Source organism: Sinocyclocheilus grahami, unplaced genomic scaffold (assembly GCF_001515645.1).
Source record: "Sinocyclocheilus grahami isolate Dianchi unplaced genomic scaffold, SAMN03320097.WGS_v1.1 scaffold285.1, whole genome shotgun sequence".
NCBI classification, from domain to species: Eukaryota; Metazoa; Chordata; class Actinopteri; order Cypriniformes; family Cyprinidae; genus Sinocyclocheilus; species Sinocyclocheilus grahami.
Window position 1 is genome coordinate 539523 of NW_015505464.1, and position 19174 is coordinate 558696.

General features: G+C 36.3%; 4 protein-coding genes and 1 pseudogene across 5 annotated transcripts in view; 4 read left to right on the forward strand and 1 right to left on the reverse strand.

Moving 5' to 3' along the window:
- Nucleotides 1–2549: 2549 nt before the first annotated feature.
- LOC107600527 (uncharacterized) lies at nucleotides 2550–5451 on the forward strand. The gene is made up of 4 exons (XM_016292462.1): nucleotides 2550–2567; nucleotides 3199–3271; nucleotides 3508–4710; nucleotides 5012–5451. Exons 2-4 carry the CDS (start codon nucleotides 3232–3234, stop codon nucleotides 5449–5451), a joined length of 1683 nt encoding a protein of 560 aa, XP_016147948.1. The 5' UTR covers nucleotides 2550–2567; nucleotides 3199–3231.
- Nucleotides 5452–7861: 2410 nt separating this feature from the next.
- On the forward strand, nucleotides 7862–9454 carry rpp25l (ribonuclease P/MRP 25 subunit-like). 2 transcript variants are annotated; one of them, XM_016292431.1, is made up of 2 exons: nucleotides 7862–8126; nucleotides 8511–9454. In XM_016292431.1, exon 2 carries the CDS (start codon nucleotides 8527–8529, stop codon nucleotides 9196–9198), a length of 672 nt encoding a protein of 223 aa, XP_016147917.1. In that variant the 5' UTR covers nucleotides 7862–8126; nucleotides 8511–8526; the 3' UTR covers nucleotides 9199–9454. The 2 variants fall into 2 exon arrangements, with proteins under 2 accessions (XP_016147917.1, XP_016147916.1); XM_016292430.1 differs by having other exon boundaries at nucleotides 7862–8115.
- A 1434-nt stretch (nucleotides 9455–10888) lies between these two features.
- Nucleotides 10889–14982, forward strand: LOC107600502 (uncharacterized; annotated as a pseudogene).
- Nucleotides 14983–15724: 742 nt separating this feature from the next.
- On the reverse strand, nucleotides 15725–17810 carry LOC107600543 (sialic acid-binding Ig-like lectin 15). The gene is made up of 3 exons (XM_016292475.1): nucleotides 17753–17810; nucleotides 17274–17663; nucleotides 15725–16169 (listed from the first exon to the last, which is right to left on the reverse strand). Exons 1-3 carry the CDS (start codon nucleotides 17808–17810, stop codon nucleotides 15745–15747), a joined length of 873 nt encoding a protein of 290 aa, XP_016147961.1. The 3' UTR covers nucleotides 15725–15744.
- Nucleotides 17811–18309: 499 nt separating this feature from the next.
- siglec15l (sialic acid binding Ig-like lectin 15, like) overlaps nucleotides 18310–19174 on the forward strand; it is a 1903-nt gene continuing 1038 nt past the window's right edge. Inside the window, exons 1-2 of the mRNA XM_016292463.1 lie at nucleotides 18310–18380; nucleotides 18703–19077. Coding sequence (XP_016147949.1) covers nucleotides 18317–18380; nucleotides 18703–19077 — 439 coding nt within the window. The 5' untranslated portion in view covers nucleotides 18310–18316. The remainder of the gene's footprint in view (nucleotides 18381–18702; nucleotides 19078–19174) is intronic.

Genomic DNA, 19174 nt, shown 5'->3' on the forward strand with positions numbered 1-19174 from the left:
TTTTTATCCAAGAGTAAGTTAAAGTCAACATCAAATTATATTTGCAACCTGTACTCCCATTTTTGGAAGGATTCGATTTTAATTGGTTTATGAAATCAGGAATTGATTGGATTGGAAAAAATTAGGATATTATTGAATGTCTGAATGGCACATGACATAAAATTGGATTCATTCGCAATGTGTTTTATATAATTATGTTTATTTATGATGCATAATAATACTGCTATACACTACAGTTTAAAACTGTATTTTTTTTTTAAGAAATCCATATTATTTTTTGTTCAGCAAAGATGTTATTAAAAAAACCTATTTAAACTAAATGCTGTTCTTTTTAATGTTCTATTCTTTAAAGAATTCAAAAAAAAAAAGTATCACAATATTGACAGTTTTTCATAAGAAATGTTTCTTGCGTAACAAATCAGCATATTAGAATGATTTCTGAAGGATCATGTGACACTGAAGACTGGAATAATGGCTGCTGACAATTCAGCTTTGCCATCACAGGGATAAATGACATTTTAAAATACATTAAATTAGAAAACAGTTATTTTAAGTAAAAATATTAGTAAGTGCTATTAATATTACAATATTGCTGTTTATACTGTATTTTGATCAAATACTGTAAATGCAACCTCGGTATGCAGAAGTGACTTCTTTCAAAAATATTTTAAAAACCCACTGACACCAAACTTTTGAACAGTAGTGTAAACAAATAATTTTGCCATTTTTAGAGCTTGATTTTTAATGGAAATGAATAGCTCAGAAAATGTATTTTAATAAAAAGTCTGTTCCTGACATTTTCTTATGAACGTATATCACTAATTATCTTTGGAGTAACATAAACAGATGCAAGACCAAGAGTAATTTTTGAATTCATTTTAAATTTGCTGACTAATATACATTACATCATCCTACTTTAAGCTACATAAAAATGCAAATAAATCAAAATTCATAGTGCATACTGTAAATGTGTTAACATATGTTTGTGTGCTCACAGATCGTGATGGCTGTGTGGCAGATTCTGCACAATTTAAGACCACTACTGATGTCATGACATGGCCCCAGTCCCAGCATTACTGCCTAAATATATCTTACCAGCTGAGCACACCAAGCAGTGAAATGGCCCAAAAAGAGATGACCAACTTTCTGCGAAACAACGGAAGTCGTGGGTACCTCTGGATTGGTCTGCGACACAGTATCTTCACGTCAGAGTGGTACTGGCAGAAAGGCAATGACAGCGAATACAGCGTGAGCTACACGAAGTGGGCCGATGGGCATCCAGATAAGCCCTGGAAAGCTTTGTGCACTGCTGTGTCCCAAGACGCCAACAAGGAGTTTTCCTGGAAGAGCGTGTCCTGTTGCACCAAGCTTAGGCCCATCTGCTACAAACAGGGCAAATACTTTAGTGATATGACCTTTAATACACTATATGATCATTTTAGCATTACGTTGCCAAAGGTCTGTCCTTCTTGCCGAAATTACTGACCTGAAGTTAGTAACTGCAATAATAAATCATATTACAAAAGTTTAATTATGGTTCTTGGTAAAATGAATCTAATTGCTTACTTCATAGAATTTTGGTTGCGTTTTATGTGCGTAATATAAATCAATATTCGCATTTAAAAATATATGGATCTTCTGAAAACACAATACAACTACATATTATTAGTTATATATCATATTTTTAGGCCTCTCAAATATGGCAACTATCAAAACTTTAATGTCTGATGTAATGCATGGTGATCTAAAGTGAAGGCAACTAAAGTGAAATTATTGTAGGGGAATACAAGCATATGTCACAAGATCACAGTGCTCTTTTTAATATCACCATAGACACCTTCAAGCCTATTTGACTTGATTCTGGTGCATTATGGGTGTGTTTACCTCTGTTGGTTGACGTTTTTCGGCTCACCATCGCCTCCATTCTGTGATGTCCTTTAGGTAAATCAGGGGTTGTAGCCTTTTAATCACAGACATATAAACATGCAACAGTTTGAATTTTATTCAATCATAAACATGGTTTTGCTTGTAATTTTGGATCACTTGTGCCAAGTTACAAATTCAGCTGTTTTCAATAAATTTGTCTTTTGTTTCAAAAAAGTTGGAAGTATTTCCCTTTATCTTACTCTATCCATATGGGTTTATGTTTTATTTAAGGCATATGTTTGTCATAAATGTGAATTGTTAGCATCACATGTGAGTGAACTTGTGCCGTAATGTAGGATACTTTACTGTCATCAGCATTACCACATTTGGCTGTGTTTTTGCACTAAATATTTCTGGCAAAACGGTTGCAATAATAACTGTAAGCACGTTTTTAAAATGCTTTTGCAAATCTCTTGGATCAGCTGTATGACATTTTATTAGTGGGAATTGAACAGCAGAATTTTGCGTTGTAAACAACATTATATCAAATGACGTATATGTACTGAAGTGTCTGGCATAGCCAGGATCCTATGCAAATCTGAGAAAAAAAACAAGCATTTTGAAAGTCAAATGTGTCCGAGCTAAAATAAGGGCAAAGGGGTGATTTTTAGAGAGAAGAACAGTACTGACCAAGATATCAGGTAATAGATTTTGTTGTAGTTAGAGGTGTAGCATAGCAGATGGTTTGTGTAGATAAGTGTTGGAGTTCTGAAATGTGTCCTTTAATGATGTAGAATTTCTGCGAAGAAAAAATATACCGTTGCCTTTTTTGTTTGTCTTTGCTGATTTGTATTAACTTTAGAAAGTCTGGGTAGGGTGTTAAGAATTGTGCAATATTAACACCTACAAATGCAACTCATATACACTGCATATAAACTTCAAAAGAGACAGACATGTAGATGTAGTCAGTGAAAGATGTTTTCTCTGTTTTATGGGGATGGACATAGCTAAATTAGACCTTTAGTGCATCAAAATTTGTTATTACTTTACTATAGTTTAGGGGTGAATAATTTATTATTTGTTTATTATTCTTGCAACAATAGTTATTACTGTAAGAGTTTTCATTAGTAAGCATTGCTGTATGATAAGAACTTTGTCTAGTGCTCTTATGAATGTTTTAGCATGACTTTGTGAAAGGTTAACTAAACTACAACGACCTCATAGCTGGCTATGGCCATGGTTGCTTGTAATCGAAAACATTCTATTCATTTACACACATTAATGTGTGGCAAAACATTTTGCAATCAATGTGTTTTTTGTCATTTCTTCCAGCGCTAGAGCACAGAGCAAGTTAAAGCCATAACCATGCTTGTTTTTCTGCTGATCGCATCAATGTTTCGCCAAGGTAAGGCAAGACATTTTACTGTCCTCTGTGACAGCGGTTTGGATAAAAACAAATACATTTAAATGTTACGAATGATTTACTGATCTGGTTTCTCCCAGATTTGGTCGTTTTTGTTGTTCCACCTGAAAGATTTTGAGAACTGCTATTTTAAAGTTATTTGGGATGCAGTGTAACTATTTTCAAACTGATGTGTATGTTGATCTCATGCTCATGTTAAGTGAACACTTTTATTTTAGGTCTTACAGTAGTGGGCTATGGAGACAAATTTATCACTGCCTTTCCAGAGAACCTTGGTTTCTTCTATCCATCTGATACCATCAACCGTCTAAGAGTCACGGCCCTTCATGACAACACTACATTCAACGTCGTCTACAAAACCACACAGAAAGTCTTACAAATTCCAAAGTCAGGGCAGACCATGAGTATTCGGTTTCCAACGTCTGCTGAAGTAAACGAACAAGGCCCCTCGATTTTATCTGTCAGAATTAGCAGTGACAAAAACATCACAGTGGTTTCTATAAGTCACCGGGCAGACAGCAAACAGTCCTATGTCGTCCAGCCAACTGTAAATCTTGGCACAAATTATTTGATCCCTTTGCTGGATTACCCAAATTATCTTCAATCTTTCAACCTACCTTTGCTTGTCAGTACAACCTTAAGATACAGCTCATTCAAGTTACTCATTATCAATGCGGTGGACAGTCAAAACAGCGTCACTATAGTCAAGCAAACATCAACATCAGGTGCTCGTGAAGAGACGTTCAGTATCGATTCCTACGAGCTGGTCCAGCTTCAGACCAATGGTTCTATTTTGAGGGTCAGATCGAGCAAAGAAGTCGCTGTGATATTGACCCACCCGTGTGTAGAGACTGGGAGCTGTAATTGTAACATGGTAATGAATCAGATTCTTCCCACAAAGTTTCGGGGTCAGAGCTTTATCGTGCCTTCCATCTTCAATGTGTCTACGACCAAGTTACTTATGCTATCAGGAAACACGTCCTCGCTATTTCACAATGGTAACCAGTTACAGGCTTCTCCCTCAACGCTTCTGCCATTTTTAGACCTGCAGAAATCCCAGCTGGTTAACGCTACGGAGCGAGTGTCCCTCAGACTTTTCAGTCCAGGCCTCATTGTGGAGCTAATCCCAGAAAACATGTTCTTTGCTTGCTACCTGCTGCAGTTTGCTGATACAAATGGCAAGGCTTTGGTGATCGCTGAAACAGACAGCAAAGATGATGTGCGCATACATGGAGGTTTGCTCTCAGCGTCTGACTGGACAGCAATCACTGGCACAAACTACTCTTCAACTGTTGTAACTATACCATATAAAATGACCACAATCTGGCACCCAACATCAAGGATTGCCGTTTATATGCTGGAACATATGTCTGCAAAAGTAATATTTGGAGGCCCGGCTGTACCAATCAATAAAAAACCAGGTAAAAAGATCTTATTTGAATCAAATATCTATCTATCTATCTATCTATCTATCTATCTATCTATCTATCTATCTATCTATCTATCTATCTATCTATCTATCTATCTATCTATCTATCTATCTATCTATCTATCTATCTGTCTGTCTATCTGTCTGTCTGTTTGTCTGTTGTCCTCAATTCCATTTCAGGAACTGAATTAGAATCAAAAACAAAAACATTCTCAATTCAGTTTTCAATGGTGCACGACCCTGGCTGGTGGAAGGCAAAAGGTAAAAATCTGTTCATTTGTTCATGCATCCAGATCTTCGTGGCTGTGTGTTGGTTCCCGGAGCATTTGCGATTGGACGGGACCCTCTGACTTGGAAGAAGTCTCGCGAGTACTGCATGAATAACGGAAATCAGTTTGCCTGTCCTGTAACTGAATCTGTCCATAAAGACATGGCTGATAGCCTGACCAGGGAGGATGGGGATGGCTGGATCGGTCTGCGCCGCAGTCTACTAACTACAGACTGGTACTGGCAGGAGGAGTATGATCTCCCGATCTCTGTCAGTTACGTTCACTGGGACAACAAGCATCCACTGGACCTTTTGAAGGGGTTATGCACTTCAGTGTCCCTTCAGTCTAGAAATGATTTCAAATGGCGAAGTGCACGCTGTTGTTATAAAAAGAAACCTGTCTGCTACAAAAGGCCAGCATATCTCAATCCATCTCAAGATTACTTGGTAACAAATGTAGTTTAGTTCTTGTTGTTGGTAATGCTATTCTTTAGGTTCATTATTTCATATTTGTATCAGCGCCTGCATATCTGAGATTTCAAGCAGTTGCGTTGATATCATGAACGTATGTAGACGTTTTAAACATTCAAACAGTTGGATCCTGAATTAAAATCTGTCTTAAAATCAACTCAAATGGTAACAGGAAGTAGATCCTGGAGTTATGAATGCCACATCAACAATAAAATGTATATCATTAATAAAATGAACAAAATATTACAATCAACATACACCTTTATAGACAGTGTTGTATATAACAAACTAAAATGATATAAAGCATGAGTTGAAATGCATTATGATTTTTTAAAAGCAGGCATGCAGTCCTTATTTGTGCCTGAAGTATTTTTTTCCACTGTCTATTTAACAGTATGGTAATATCTACTGATTTTATGCTCAAAATAGAATATAGTGACCGATGAAATAATGTTACATAGCATACATGTCTCTAATTAAAGCATGTAGTGCCCAATTTATATAACCTACTTCATGTAACTAATTACTGTACCTAATTTCCATAAAGAAAATCTGTGAATATGCTTTTCATTGTGTGTAAATGGATCCACTCCGCAGACATTGTCTCAGGGTTGATTTAAACTGATGAACTACATTAATTAAATGTATTGCTTGTCACCTTTATGTTCCCTTGTAGATTCTTATGTTTTGATAAAATATTCTTCTCTAGAGACAGTGTTGAGTACAAATTATGGGTACAAATTATGCATGCTCTTATGCAAATTCTTATTACCAAGTCTGGATAGACGTGGGTATTTATAAAAGCACTAATCTGTTTGAATGCTACTTCACAAATATGCATGTAAAACAACCTTATGACATACTGTACATTCAGGTTATTTGTTGCCAGCAGATGTGGTTAAATAGTGAAGCAAATGTTGAGTTTATCCATTTTCAGCGATTCAGAGGATGCTATGATCAGGGGCACAATTAGACTCTTTTAACTGGGGAACGAGCCCTAGTTAAATATGCCCCTTTAAGGAAGAATGTGCATTAAATTGTACCAGATTTGGATGATGAAGCATCATCCAATGTGTTATTATGGGAAATAAATAGAAACATCTGTTAATTTAGTTTACAGCACGAAATATAAAATTATTCAAAGAGGCAACAAGCCCTTAGCTAAATCTTTACAGAATGTAAAATTGTGTTTTGAAAATTGAACAATGGATGACAAACAACAAGGAATCCCAGTAAAAGGGATTACTCTGAGAGGTATATTTATTTTATGACTTCTATATAGTCAGGCATAGGAATATTTATGCCCAGATTTGAATCTTAGATACGTCATAATAGCAACACAATGAATCCAAATTGAATTAATTTACCTAATAGCCTATAGGTTTTAATGAAAAACGTAGTCTAAATGTACATTAAATTCACAGAAATATTGACTACAAAAAGTATGGTTATTACACTGGAAAATAATCAAACTAGTAACAACATGACTCTGGGCTTTCTGTGCCAATTCTGGAAGCCATCTTACTCCATGGGACCAATTGTATCTTTTTACTTTAAATGAAAATCTAAAAGCACTATATATTATAGTCCTAGCCTATCTATTTTCCAGAGACACACAATATGACAAATTAACTCTTTCGACTGACTAGATCGCAAACAATTTTGATTTTCAGATAAACTGACAAAATTAAAACTAGCATAGTCGCTCCATCAAAAGTTTTGACATGTTGTGTCGTCTTTTCAGACAGCATCACAAAAGAGTAGGCTAGGCCTATTAAAATATGAATAGACCCCAACTGGTTCTCAGTGAACTACCAATTGATTTCGAGCCTCAGTCTGGCTGCCATCAGAGCTCTGAAAAGTTCGTGATTATGATCGCTTGGTGGCGCTGTGTTCTTATAAATGACTCTTCTTGACTACTTGATCTGAAGCAACTATAGAGTATTTATAGATCAGTGGTTACAATAGCTCTTTTAAAAGGAGCAGCAAATGTGTAAAAATAAATTAAGACCTATTTGATGCAAAGTCTAAGTTTGGTATCTTCTTTGTTTATTAGTAGATAAGATTTCGTGAGATTTATGAATTTTAATTGTAAAATTCTAAAATAAAATGGAGAACAAAATGAATTTTCGGTAATCTGAGAGTTTATCCTAATGATATATTATCCTCCTCATGCCAAACTGCATATATGCATAGGTAGGGCCTATATAACTGCGTATAACTGCATATAAGTAAACAATAAAGAAAAAAGTATATTAATAGGCAGAATCCATGACTTAAATAATTGTTATATGTAAATGCTTTGGTTAAAATAATTATTCTAAGGTCTATTCGATTTTTAGAAATGACTTAATAAAATATTAATTCAAAACTACACTTCCCATGAACACGCGCAGCACTTTACGGCAGAATGTAACACATTACCGGCAGCTGACGTCACGCGCTGTTGCATGTGGATAAGCGATCAATAGCATAACAATTGAGTTTCGTAAACTGTGTCGTTTTGGTTGTAGTTAACTTAGCATATTAAAAAGATTGTGGAAGCTGAGCGGCCGCAGTTCATTCATATGGACCGACAAAAGACAGCAGTAATTAGAAAAACCGCTGCAACCATCTAAACTTGCTGGCCAAAGCGCTACTCCAGCAAAGGAAGGGAAAGTACTTTTGTGGTAACGTTACATTTTTTGTGCGGCTCTGAATACTAAAGCTGTTTTCGAGTTACTAAATGTATGTTTTAAATATCAAACACATTTTGTAATAAACCGTATTCATTTATAACATTTAAATCACGAATTTACCCCAAGTTGTCATTAATGAAAATCACCCTTGTTTAGAGTACACTGAAAATATGATAATTTATGAATTTTAGTTTGGAGAATAATTTTTTTTATTCCAATTTAATTTGACATGGGGTCTTTGAAACCAACATACGCAGTAATGGGTGAAGGAAATTATATCTTTACTGATACAGTTATAGATATTTTTGGGTGATGTGTTTGCATAAACTACATATATTACACAGTCATTAATTTAGCCTTTTTTAATTTCCACAGGTGCAGGCTACATGACATGGAGAACTACAGAAAAGCACGCACAGTCGAGCAGCCCTGCCCGTGTCCGTTCCCCGACCTGCCCAGCGACACTCCAGAAGTTCGAGTGAAGGATGGTAGCAAAATCCGCAACCTGATGAGGTTTGCTTTAAGCCGTATGGAGGAGAAAACAGCCCCCGCGGATCATCCAGGCCCTCATGAAGGCTCAGAGGTGAGCGTCGGGTTGGGGGAGAATCTGTGCCGCCAAATCGTGTTCACGGGTGTGGGTCAGAGCGTGGCTAAAGCTATCACATGTGTGGAGATCATGAAACGCCGTGTACATGGCCTACACCAGCACACCAAGCTGGTCTATCGCACGGTTCAGGAGGTCTGGGAGCCCCTGGAGCCCGAGGCTGGCTTGGACAGTCTCACAGTCAGCAGAAATGTGCCCAGTATATGGGTCCTGCTTTCCAGAGACTCACTTGATAAGAACCAGCCGGGTTACCAAGCTCCAGGTTCTTTTGATGCCTTGTGGGCTCAGGCTCTCAAAGAGGAAGCAGCAGCTCCGAAACATGGACAGAGAAGGAAGAGGGGAGGAACAGGGGCTGGAAGGACAGAAGGGGCTGGGAGAGGAAAGGGTCCACGCAAGCACCCGGTTCGACCTGGAGAACCACGTAAACCTCTAGGTCATGCTGGGGGTGGGCAGGATTGAATCAGGATTTCTGGGATCAGGATTGTCTTCCTGCTGTAGCTTGGTTCATATTAAGTATTTTCCCCTTTGAAGTGCCATGTCTTGAGAATGTCTGTCATAAAAATGAGAGTTTAAAAGGGCAATACATAAGTCCCTTTATAGTTCACCTAAAAATAAAATTCTGTTGTTATTGATTCATCCTTAGCTGTTTCTTTAAATAAATTAAACTGACTTCAGAAAAGCATTACATTTCCCCATTGAAATATTGTGCCAAAGACACCAGAATCAGATATTCTACTTTTTTATGCAACAGCATGTTTTTTGTTAAAATATCTTAATGCAAAAAATTATTCTGTAGTTTTTTTTAGAGGTGTCATCAAGTCCAATCAGTATAATCAAACACAGCTGGACTCAAATGAAGGTGTAGAACCATCTCAAGGATGATCAGAAGAAATGGACAGCACCTGAGTTAAATATATGAGTGTCACAGCAAAGGGTCTGAATACTTAGGACCATGTGATATTTCAGTTTTTTTTTTAATAAATCTGCAAAAATGTCAACAATTCTGTTTTTCTGTCAATATGGGGTGCTGTGTGTACATTAATGAGGAAAAAAAATTAACTTAAATTATTTTAGCAAATGGCTGCAATATAACAATGAGTGAAAAATTTAAGGGTGTCTGAATACTTTCCGTACCCACTGTATATACGTATATGTATACGTTTATGTATATATGTATACGTATATGTATATATGTATACGTATATGTATATATATATATATACGCATATATACATACACATGTATGCTGATTTTTTTTCAGTGTATATATATATGATATAAATTGTTAAAAATATATAGATTTGTTCAGATTGGTGATCATATGTAATCACTGTTGAAATATTTTAAGGAAAAACATTGGAGTTTTTCCATTTGGATGAGTTGTTGCTGCTTCAGGAAGCAATTCAAAGCATGTTGAAGTAAACAAATGCATTTCACTTCATCTTTGTTTTATATTCTTGCAGATTTGATTCACGGACTAAGTGCCAGTCAAAGTTTTTCATATCAAAAGAATGAAAATAGGCCGATGTCATGTTTTGCTACTAAACTCTAGATTATTTCATGCAAAAGAAAGGAAATTGTGTGTTTTGAATACCAAATATGTCTGTGCAGAAAATACACAAATTTGGTCTTGAAGGGCTGAGACCGCATGCCAGTGTTTTTAAATGACACAGCTCAGAAAGCATTCAGATGGTGTATTGGGTGTTGTTTTTTGATATATAGTTCAGTTGAAAAACATGTTATTTTATCAGATTTTAGGCATATCAGCAGTAGTAGAGAAATTAAGTCAAAACTCTAAATTAATTTCATGTTTTCCCAGCAAAGACAGCGAACACTTTAGAGAAATAAGGAGCTTTAGGTTATATATATTCATTAAGAAATTTCTATTTGGTAAAATTCTGAAAAAAAGTTAAAATATAATTGAAGGTTGTGATGTGTAGATACAAACCATTATCAGTTCGCTGGCTGATATTTTGTTGTTTTTTGTAACGCTGTTTTCCTTTGACTGTTTTGGAACAGAATTATTTTGAGTGAATAAAGTGCCCAATGTACTGTAGGTGTTGGTGAATTTCCGCATCTGTAATATTAAACTTGTTGATCTTAAGGCACAAATCTTTCTGGAGTCTTATGCAAAACCACATGGGGAGAAGAGAGAAGCGATTTTGAATGTCAAATGTTCTTTTACCAAATGAACAGAGAAACATCACAGTGGTTTCTGTGAGTGGATGGAAGGGGAGATTCCAGTCTCACATTGTCCAGCCTGAACAAAATCTGGGAAAGGTGTATCAGGTTCCCTCTCTGAATTACACCAAGATAGCCACGTCCTTTAACCTCACGATGACATCAAATGTCAGATTCCTGCCTTTTAGGCTGATGATCATCAATGCAGTGGACATGGACAAGAGTGTCACCATCAAACGGGTGGATGAAAGAGGTCAGAGCCAAGAAGATACAATAATGCTCGATCCTTACAATCTTTACCAGATTCAGATTAATGGGTCGGTGAGACAAATCAACGCAGAGGACAAAGTGGCTGTGATTCTGACCCATCCGTGCTGACCCATCAAAACTGCTCATGCAACATGATTCTGAACCAGCTCCAACCCTATGTGTCAAACAACAATAAAGACAGATTCCTTGTGCCCCCCATCTTCAGCGCCAGACAGCTACTTGTGACAACAAATCAACCTTTCCAAGTCTGTCAGGGTTGTTTTTCTCCTTATACTGGTGTTTGGGTGCAAAATTCTTCAGACATCCTGCCATTATTACCCAATTTTAAGAACATAATCTCAACTATTTCTACCACCGTCCAGGTTTCCCTCCGATTAATCAGTCCTGGACTTGTTCTAGACCTCATTCCGATAAGCAAGTTCTCTGGCTGTTATCTGGTGGATTTTAATTACTCACGCAGTGGTGCCTTGGTAATTGCTAATACATCCAGTGCTGATGCTGTGCGAATGAATGATCAGCATTTGCCTCCACACAAATGGAATGTTATGAATGGCACAGGGTTCTCTTGGGCTCTAGTGGAGGGAGAAAGGTTAAGCACAATCTGGCATCCTTTTGCAAGGATTGGTGTATATATGATAGAACGCTTGTAGTCTAACAATACCTATGGGAGTGCAGCAACAGTTATAAATTCAGACCCAGGTGAGTGTTTTAGCTGAGTCTACACTCTTAAGATTAAAGGTGCTTCAAAAGGTTCCATAGAGCGATGCAATAGAAGAACCATTTTTGGTTCCACAAAGAACCATTCAGTCAAAGGTTCTTTAAAGAACCATCTCTTTCTTACCTTTTTGTAATCTGAAGAACCTTTATTCACCACAAAGAACCTTGTGTGAAACAGAAAGGTTCTTCAGATGTTAAAGGTTATGTATGGAACCATTTAGACAAAAAGGTTCTTCTATGGTATCGTGAAGCACCTTTATTTTTAAGAGTGTATTGTATACTATAACTATTTAACTATAATTTATATATGAATTTGTGTGTGTGTGTAACCACAAAGAACCTTGTGTGAAACAGAAAGGTTCTTCAGATGTTAAAGGTTATGTATGGAACCATTTAGACAAAAAGGTTCTTCAATGGCATCGTGAAGCACCTTTATTTTTAAGAGTGTATTGTATACTATAACTATTTAACTATAATTTATATATGAATTTGTGTGTGTGTGTATGTGTATGTATATATATTGTGTATATATATGATTTATATTATATATAAATTAATTATATATTACATATATTTCTTAAATATATACATGTGTGCGTTTATATATATATATATATATATATATATATATATATATATATATATATATATATATAAAAGGGCTGTAAAATTGATTAATCATGATTAATCACACCAAAATAAAAAAATACTATTTAATTTCTTCTTATTTGCACAGTGTACTAGCAATTTAATTTTTTTTCCAGTGTTGAAGATGATTAAATTCTAAAAATGTTTACTAATATAGCCTACTCCTTATAAATAATAGTAATTATAGATAAGTAATAGTAAATAATAATATAATTATATAATGCTTATTTCTTTGAGTGTGTGTGTGTGTATATATAGCACTGTAGCACTGTATATATAACTTACTTTATATAAGATATGATTTTATGTACATTCACATATACCTTTTTAAAAAGTGTTTTAATGGGCAAATAATACAATTAAAATGATTAACAAATAGTACTATTATATAATACAAACCATGTATTATAAACCATCTATCTGTCTTCTGCTGTTGCTTTGCTTCTAGCTTTTTTTATGTTTTTGAGTCACGAGCATAGACTGTAAAATTAGGAGTTTATGCTAAGCCAGTGGTTCTCAAAGTGTGGGGCGCACGAGTATTGCAGGGGGGGGGGCGCGGGCCATCAGCAGAAAAAGAAAAGAAATAAAACGGTACCAGGGAAAGGACGTAACTTAGAATGGGAGATGGATCGGTTTGTGAAAGCGAAGAGAAAAGCCATAGATAAAGTCGCACAGACCCAGGCAGGTGCTGGTAAAAGCTAAATGCAGAAAATATGACACGGCATATCTTGCTCTCGGCTTCACTCACCGTGTCTATACCGGACGCTACAGTTGCCTTGTCGTGCCGCAACAGCTCTACACTGGACGTGACAAAGCGACCGTTGCAAATCATTTTAACTTTGTGTCAGTACGACATAGAACAAGGCATCAGTTTAATGTCGGGTTTTGTCTTGTCGCGTCGCATCCAGTGTAGACAGCGTCACTGGTTATAATGGTTTCTACTGTATTTTGCTGCTCGCGTCTGGTGTATACACCGTGTTTAATGTCGTTGGTGAGGAGGACAGACTGTGTGTCCTACGCCTTAGCGGACAGCAAGAAACCCACAAAAAAATAATAATAACAGCGAGAGAATAATAATAATAAGTTCTTCTCTCTATGCTATTTTTCAATGTTTCAAGGCATGCGGGTGTTTTTTCCCTGTAGGTTTTTTAAATTAAAAAAGCATTAATTTAAAAAACAAAAAAAGGTATCCCATCTGAATTTGGACGTTTAGGCTATCCATCTAATAGTCGCCTACCAAAATCTTATTAACAGTAGAAGTTAAATCTTACTGTAGTCTTCAAATCTTTGTACTGTCTTACGTTTTAAAATCACAAAGAGAGTTTGGTCCTATTTGGTGCCAACTATTGTTGTGGGTGTATTATTGACATGTCAAAGTCTAGACTCTGAATATAAGACGACCGCGTTTTTTCAGATGCATTTCCAAGAAAAAAACATCGTCTTAGATTCGGGACAATACGGTAATTACATTTACTTGAGTATTGTATTTAAGTACACGTTTTGAGTATCAAGTGCATTGACATAAAAAAGTAAATTTACTTTTGGTACTTAAGTACTTTTAAAAGCAAGTACTTCTGTACTTTTACTTAAGTAAAATTCTGACTTTACAACTTTTACTTGTAATGGAGTGATATTTGACCAGCAGTATCTGTACTTTCACTCAAGTAATGGAGTTGAGTACTTTGTCCGCCTCTGCTGATTACTGAATATTCATTTGTGTGTGTTTAGATGATGGCGGCTGTCTGGTGACTCCGGAGATGTTTGTACTTGGTGAAGATGAAATGAGCTGGTTCAAGTCCCGCGAGTACTGCATGAAAAATGCTTATCTGTTTGCCAGGCTCAACAATGAAAGCAGCCAGACTAAGATGGCCTTAAACATGATATTTGAAGAACCCACGGAGGGCTGGATCAGTCTGCGCCGCAGCTTGTACTCAACAGACTGGTACTGGAAAAACGAGGACACTTTCTCACCTTACGTGGACTTCACTTACTGGGAGAAAGGACAGCCTGAAAAACCGGAGAAAGGCTTGTGCGCCTTGGTTTCCCTAGATCCCAACAAGAACTTCAAGCGGAAGAGTGGACGCTGCTGTTCTAAAAAGAAGCCCGTTTGCTATAAAAGACCAAAATACTTCACTTTATGAGATACTTTGTGAACAACAGATGTCTTAATTACAAGACTTGTGACCTCCACAAATTTGCTTCCAGAACTATCTTTAGGGATCAGTATAGATTGGTTTGATTTTCATGCTCAACATTTATCTGTCTATACATAGTGAGGCCCCTATATTAGACTAGATTTAGAAAATGTTATCTGGTGGGCAATGACATAGATCTAGCAATAATATTAACAGTGAAAAGAAAACTTGTATTGCAGACTTTTTAGGTTAAATATAACTATTAAAAATTAGCGTGTAAGTTGAGATGCATTTTGATTTAAACAGTGATTATTATTAAAGAATGTTAATTCAACAACAATGAGTCCTGTAGACTTTTTTATACAAAATAATGCCATAGGCTTTATTTGATATTAATGTTTTAGCCCTTTATTTTAAAAATCTTTACTTTAATAACAGTCACAGTCACACAAGTTTAAACTGACTTGAAAATCATCAGAAAATCTAAATTTATTTAATTTTACAATCCATTTAATTTCTCACAAATGGTCTTTCATTGATTCAATAGTAAATGTTCTTTTAAAAAATAAGAAAAAGCAATATTTGTCAATATAATTATTTTTCGGCTGCCATTATCAAGCCATTATCTTATTTTCCAACCTGTGTGTGCGTGCCTGTGTGGTGGAAGGGAATATAATTAATCAGTCGTTATGTACAGGTACAGTAGATCCCAGTTTAAGATAAAAAAAATAATCTAAAATTCTTTATATTTTCCAACCCACTTTTTTTTTTTTTTTTTTTGCAAAACTTTAATTTTAACAGAAGAATGCATGAAGATAAAGATTTATATTTTATCAGATTTATATTATATTGTTATGTTATTATATTGGTTTTTAAGTCACTCAGGGTGAAATTATCCACTCAGGTCAGACAAAGATGGAAGTCAGAGTCATATGGTAGACCTCAGAAGAGGAAGTTTATTTTAAGCCTTTGTATTTTTAACAACATACATGAGACAAGAAACAGCTTTGAAACCACAGTGTTCTGATTATGCGAGCATGACATTTGCGTCTTTTCAGTGTTCCACGCTGCTAGCTCTGATGCTAAACCTCCTCTTGATCACCCAAACTCCCACACCCAGAGCCAAAAGCAGCTTGGTACCTAAGGCCAGAGCAAGAAGCAGCACAAGGAGAGAGAAAGAGCTCTTTGCGATTAATCTCTCTGGACTGGGGGGCAAAAGGTAGAGCGTGGCTTGATCCTTCCCCAAAGAGTTTGAAGCCGCACAGATGTACTGTCGTCCAGGTTTGATGTCCAGCAGTTGACTTGAAGTGCGGTATTGCCCAGTAGCGTCCTGAGAAAGAGGGAATGAAGTATCTCCCTCCTGAACACCATCTGGTTCTATCCATTGAACGTCAGGAAGAGGGGAACCCTGAACATGACACATGGCTTTGAAGCCAGCTTCAGTCCCCTCGGCTGACAAACTCAGGATTCGTGGTGCAGCTAGTAATGAGCAACATAAAAAAAAACCATCAGAATTTAAGAGCTGGCTTCCATTCAGTTCATAATTTGAATTGTATAGGCCAAAGCCCATTGTAATTTGAATTGGAATGAAAGGAAGTGGAATTTACTGAATTACAATAGTTTTTGAAAGCTTGGCCATGTGACCATGGAGTAGTTTTTTTATACTATAGCCTACGTTTAGTTTTTTATTTCTACTGATTGTGTTTAGGTTCCAAAATTAATGACAGTTATGCTTATTTGTGAAGATTATCTTAAACAATACCTGTAAGAATCATTAACTTTGCTGGTCACAGAACTTATTTTCTGCAATAATCAAAAAGCCAATGGAAAAATCCTGTTGGGTTTTTGTCAGAGGAACTTAGGTGGTGGAAACTTCTGGGCTGGTCTTCAAAAATATGCCGTGCAGTGCTCTATTCATAGAAATTCAACAGGAATTCAGGGAAATGAAGTGCCCCCCCACCCCACCCTGTTTCATAAATTCTGTAAATATTATGATGAATATATAAATTAACTAAAATGTATGGCGTTTCAAACAGATTTGTCTTAAGGCCTATAAAATGTTCAGTACTTTTTAAATGTCATTCACACAAAGCCTTATCAAGCCTTCTTAAGAAATTTGTCTTTGACAAAACTTAATTTTAAGCTAACAATTACAAAATAGATTTTAGTTCATTTTACATTGACTTTTGATATTTTAACATTTTAAGCCAAATTGCAATTCTGCGTCCTGTTTGCAAACTTAATTTAAATTCAGGAAATTCATTGAAATTTTAATTGAATTTTGAAAAGCATTCTGAATGGAACACAACACTTCCTCCATTTTCTTACTGCCAAGTAGAACAGTCTTGGAACAAGCAATCAGTTAGAGTTCATATCAACTTATTTTTTATAATTTCTATGTTTAGAGATATTTATTGATTAGGTAATAATTGGTTGGGGTTAGGACTATACTTGTTGGACATGAATATTGTTCCATAAGAAGCAAACTTACAGTCATCATAAAGATACAATGTTTTCTTTCCCTCTTAAACATGTTAAGACATCAGATGGGAACATACAGGAATCAACTGATGCTTTTCATACCCTCCACTCGTAGACGAGTACCCAGTGTGTTCTCAAAGCTTTTATGGGGATGCCCCAGTATCTCTACACGGCAGTAGTAGCGGCCGCTGTCCTTCAAGGTCACACTGTTGATCCTGAGTGAGACGTCATGGTTTCGGTGGTTGCCCTCCAGGCGGAAGCGCTGGTCCTGGATGGGCTTTGATTGGCACAGCTGGCTGTTGTTCAGGCTCGTGCAGCGGAACAGCACAGTGGCGGCCCGTCCGTGGCCCAGGGTCCACACCACATGCATGGAGGAGGGATGGGTGTGATGCGGGTGGCTAAAAGAGCAGGGAAGCACTACTGGGTACCCCTCCATCGCCCGGACCTCAGTGGCTGCTTTCATCAACCAGCCGTCATCCTCTTTGGCTATAGCTAGGGAACAAAGTTGACAAAGCTTACAAAATCAACATTATCAGGTCTATTGAGTTATTCTATTCAAACTCTGTTTTGAATTTTCTTACCTGCAGAATAAAGGATTACCAGCAGACAGAGAGTATTAGTAAACTGGTATGTGTCCATTGCAGACGTTCTGGATTTATGATTCAGTATGAGAAGAAAAAAATTCCTAGCAACATGTTCCTATTTCTGACTCACCATCACACATTACTGACTTCATACATCTACTAATATTGCTATCTATCTATCTGTCTGTCTGTCTGTCTGTCTGTCTGCCTGCCTGTCTGATCTATCTATCACACAAAAATCAAATGACACAAATTGGAGCTTTAGTGATTAGACTTTAGTGAAACAATTTAAGAAGTATACGAAACACTCTTTAATTTAAGAGTGACAAGAAACCTGATAAAGTTTCACCATGTGGCGCTGCTGTAAGCAATCCATTGTGAGAAAATTTATTTTTATTTTTGGAGCAGGGCCTTTCAGAGGAAACTACCTGCACTGACCAGTTCACAAAAAAAAAGGAATTTTGGAAACGTAAGTAGACAGTTCCTTAATTTAGTCATTACTTACCATCTTGTTTTGTCACAATACCTTCATTTGAAATCTTCTGTCTGTGAGATCCCAGAATGTTCTCTCCGAAGATGCAGGATTATGTGTTTGGTTTGCTTTCTTTGATTTGCAGTCTCAAAGGTAATACATTATTTTACATGTTAAAAACAAGAATGTAACTATAATTCTACACTGTAAAAATAACAAAAGAAATACGTGGTTTTTCCATTACCATACAGGCAGAGTCTGGCTAGAGAACTGGTCTATCATTAAGGAATTGCAAAGCTTTCCTCATGCGTCTTTTTATTTTTATAGTGTAAGAAAAAATTCAAATGAAAGCAGTAAATGTGAACCGGAAACATATCCACTAAAAACTACGATTACCTCCAGATTTAGTGTTTTTTAGGCTATCTTGTTACAACTTATGTTATCATATTATATGTTGTTCTGTTGTCATCCACAGGACTATCTTGTACACCATGGACCATGAATGTACAGGATCAGGTCAATGGCACATTGGGACAATATGTGATTCTACCCTGCATCTTCACACACCCAAAACAAAATAGTTACACCGGTGAAATCAATATTAAATGGATGCAGGGCAACATACATGAACCCATTGTTCAGTGCACATTTTATAACAAGACAAAAGGACAAGACGGTAAATGTATTTATTCAAAATCTTCAGAGCGACTCTTGCTTCAAGGTAACCACAGAAATGGAGACATTTCCTTAAGGATCAATAATTTACAGTTTACTGATGCCTCACAGTACACTTGTAGGGTGGAGCTGGATTATAATCAATTTAATAAACACACAACGCTTAATATCAATGGTAAGAGTTACACAACATTTGTATCATCACACAAATAAACAGTCACCCCCCAATATATACATACATATATATATATATATATATATATATATATATA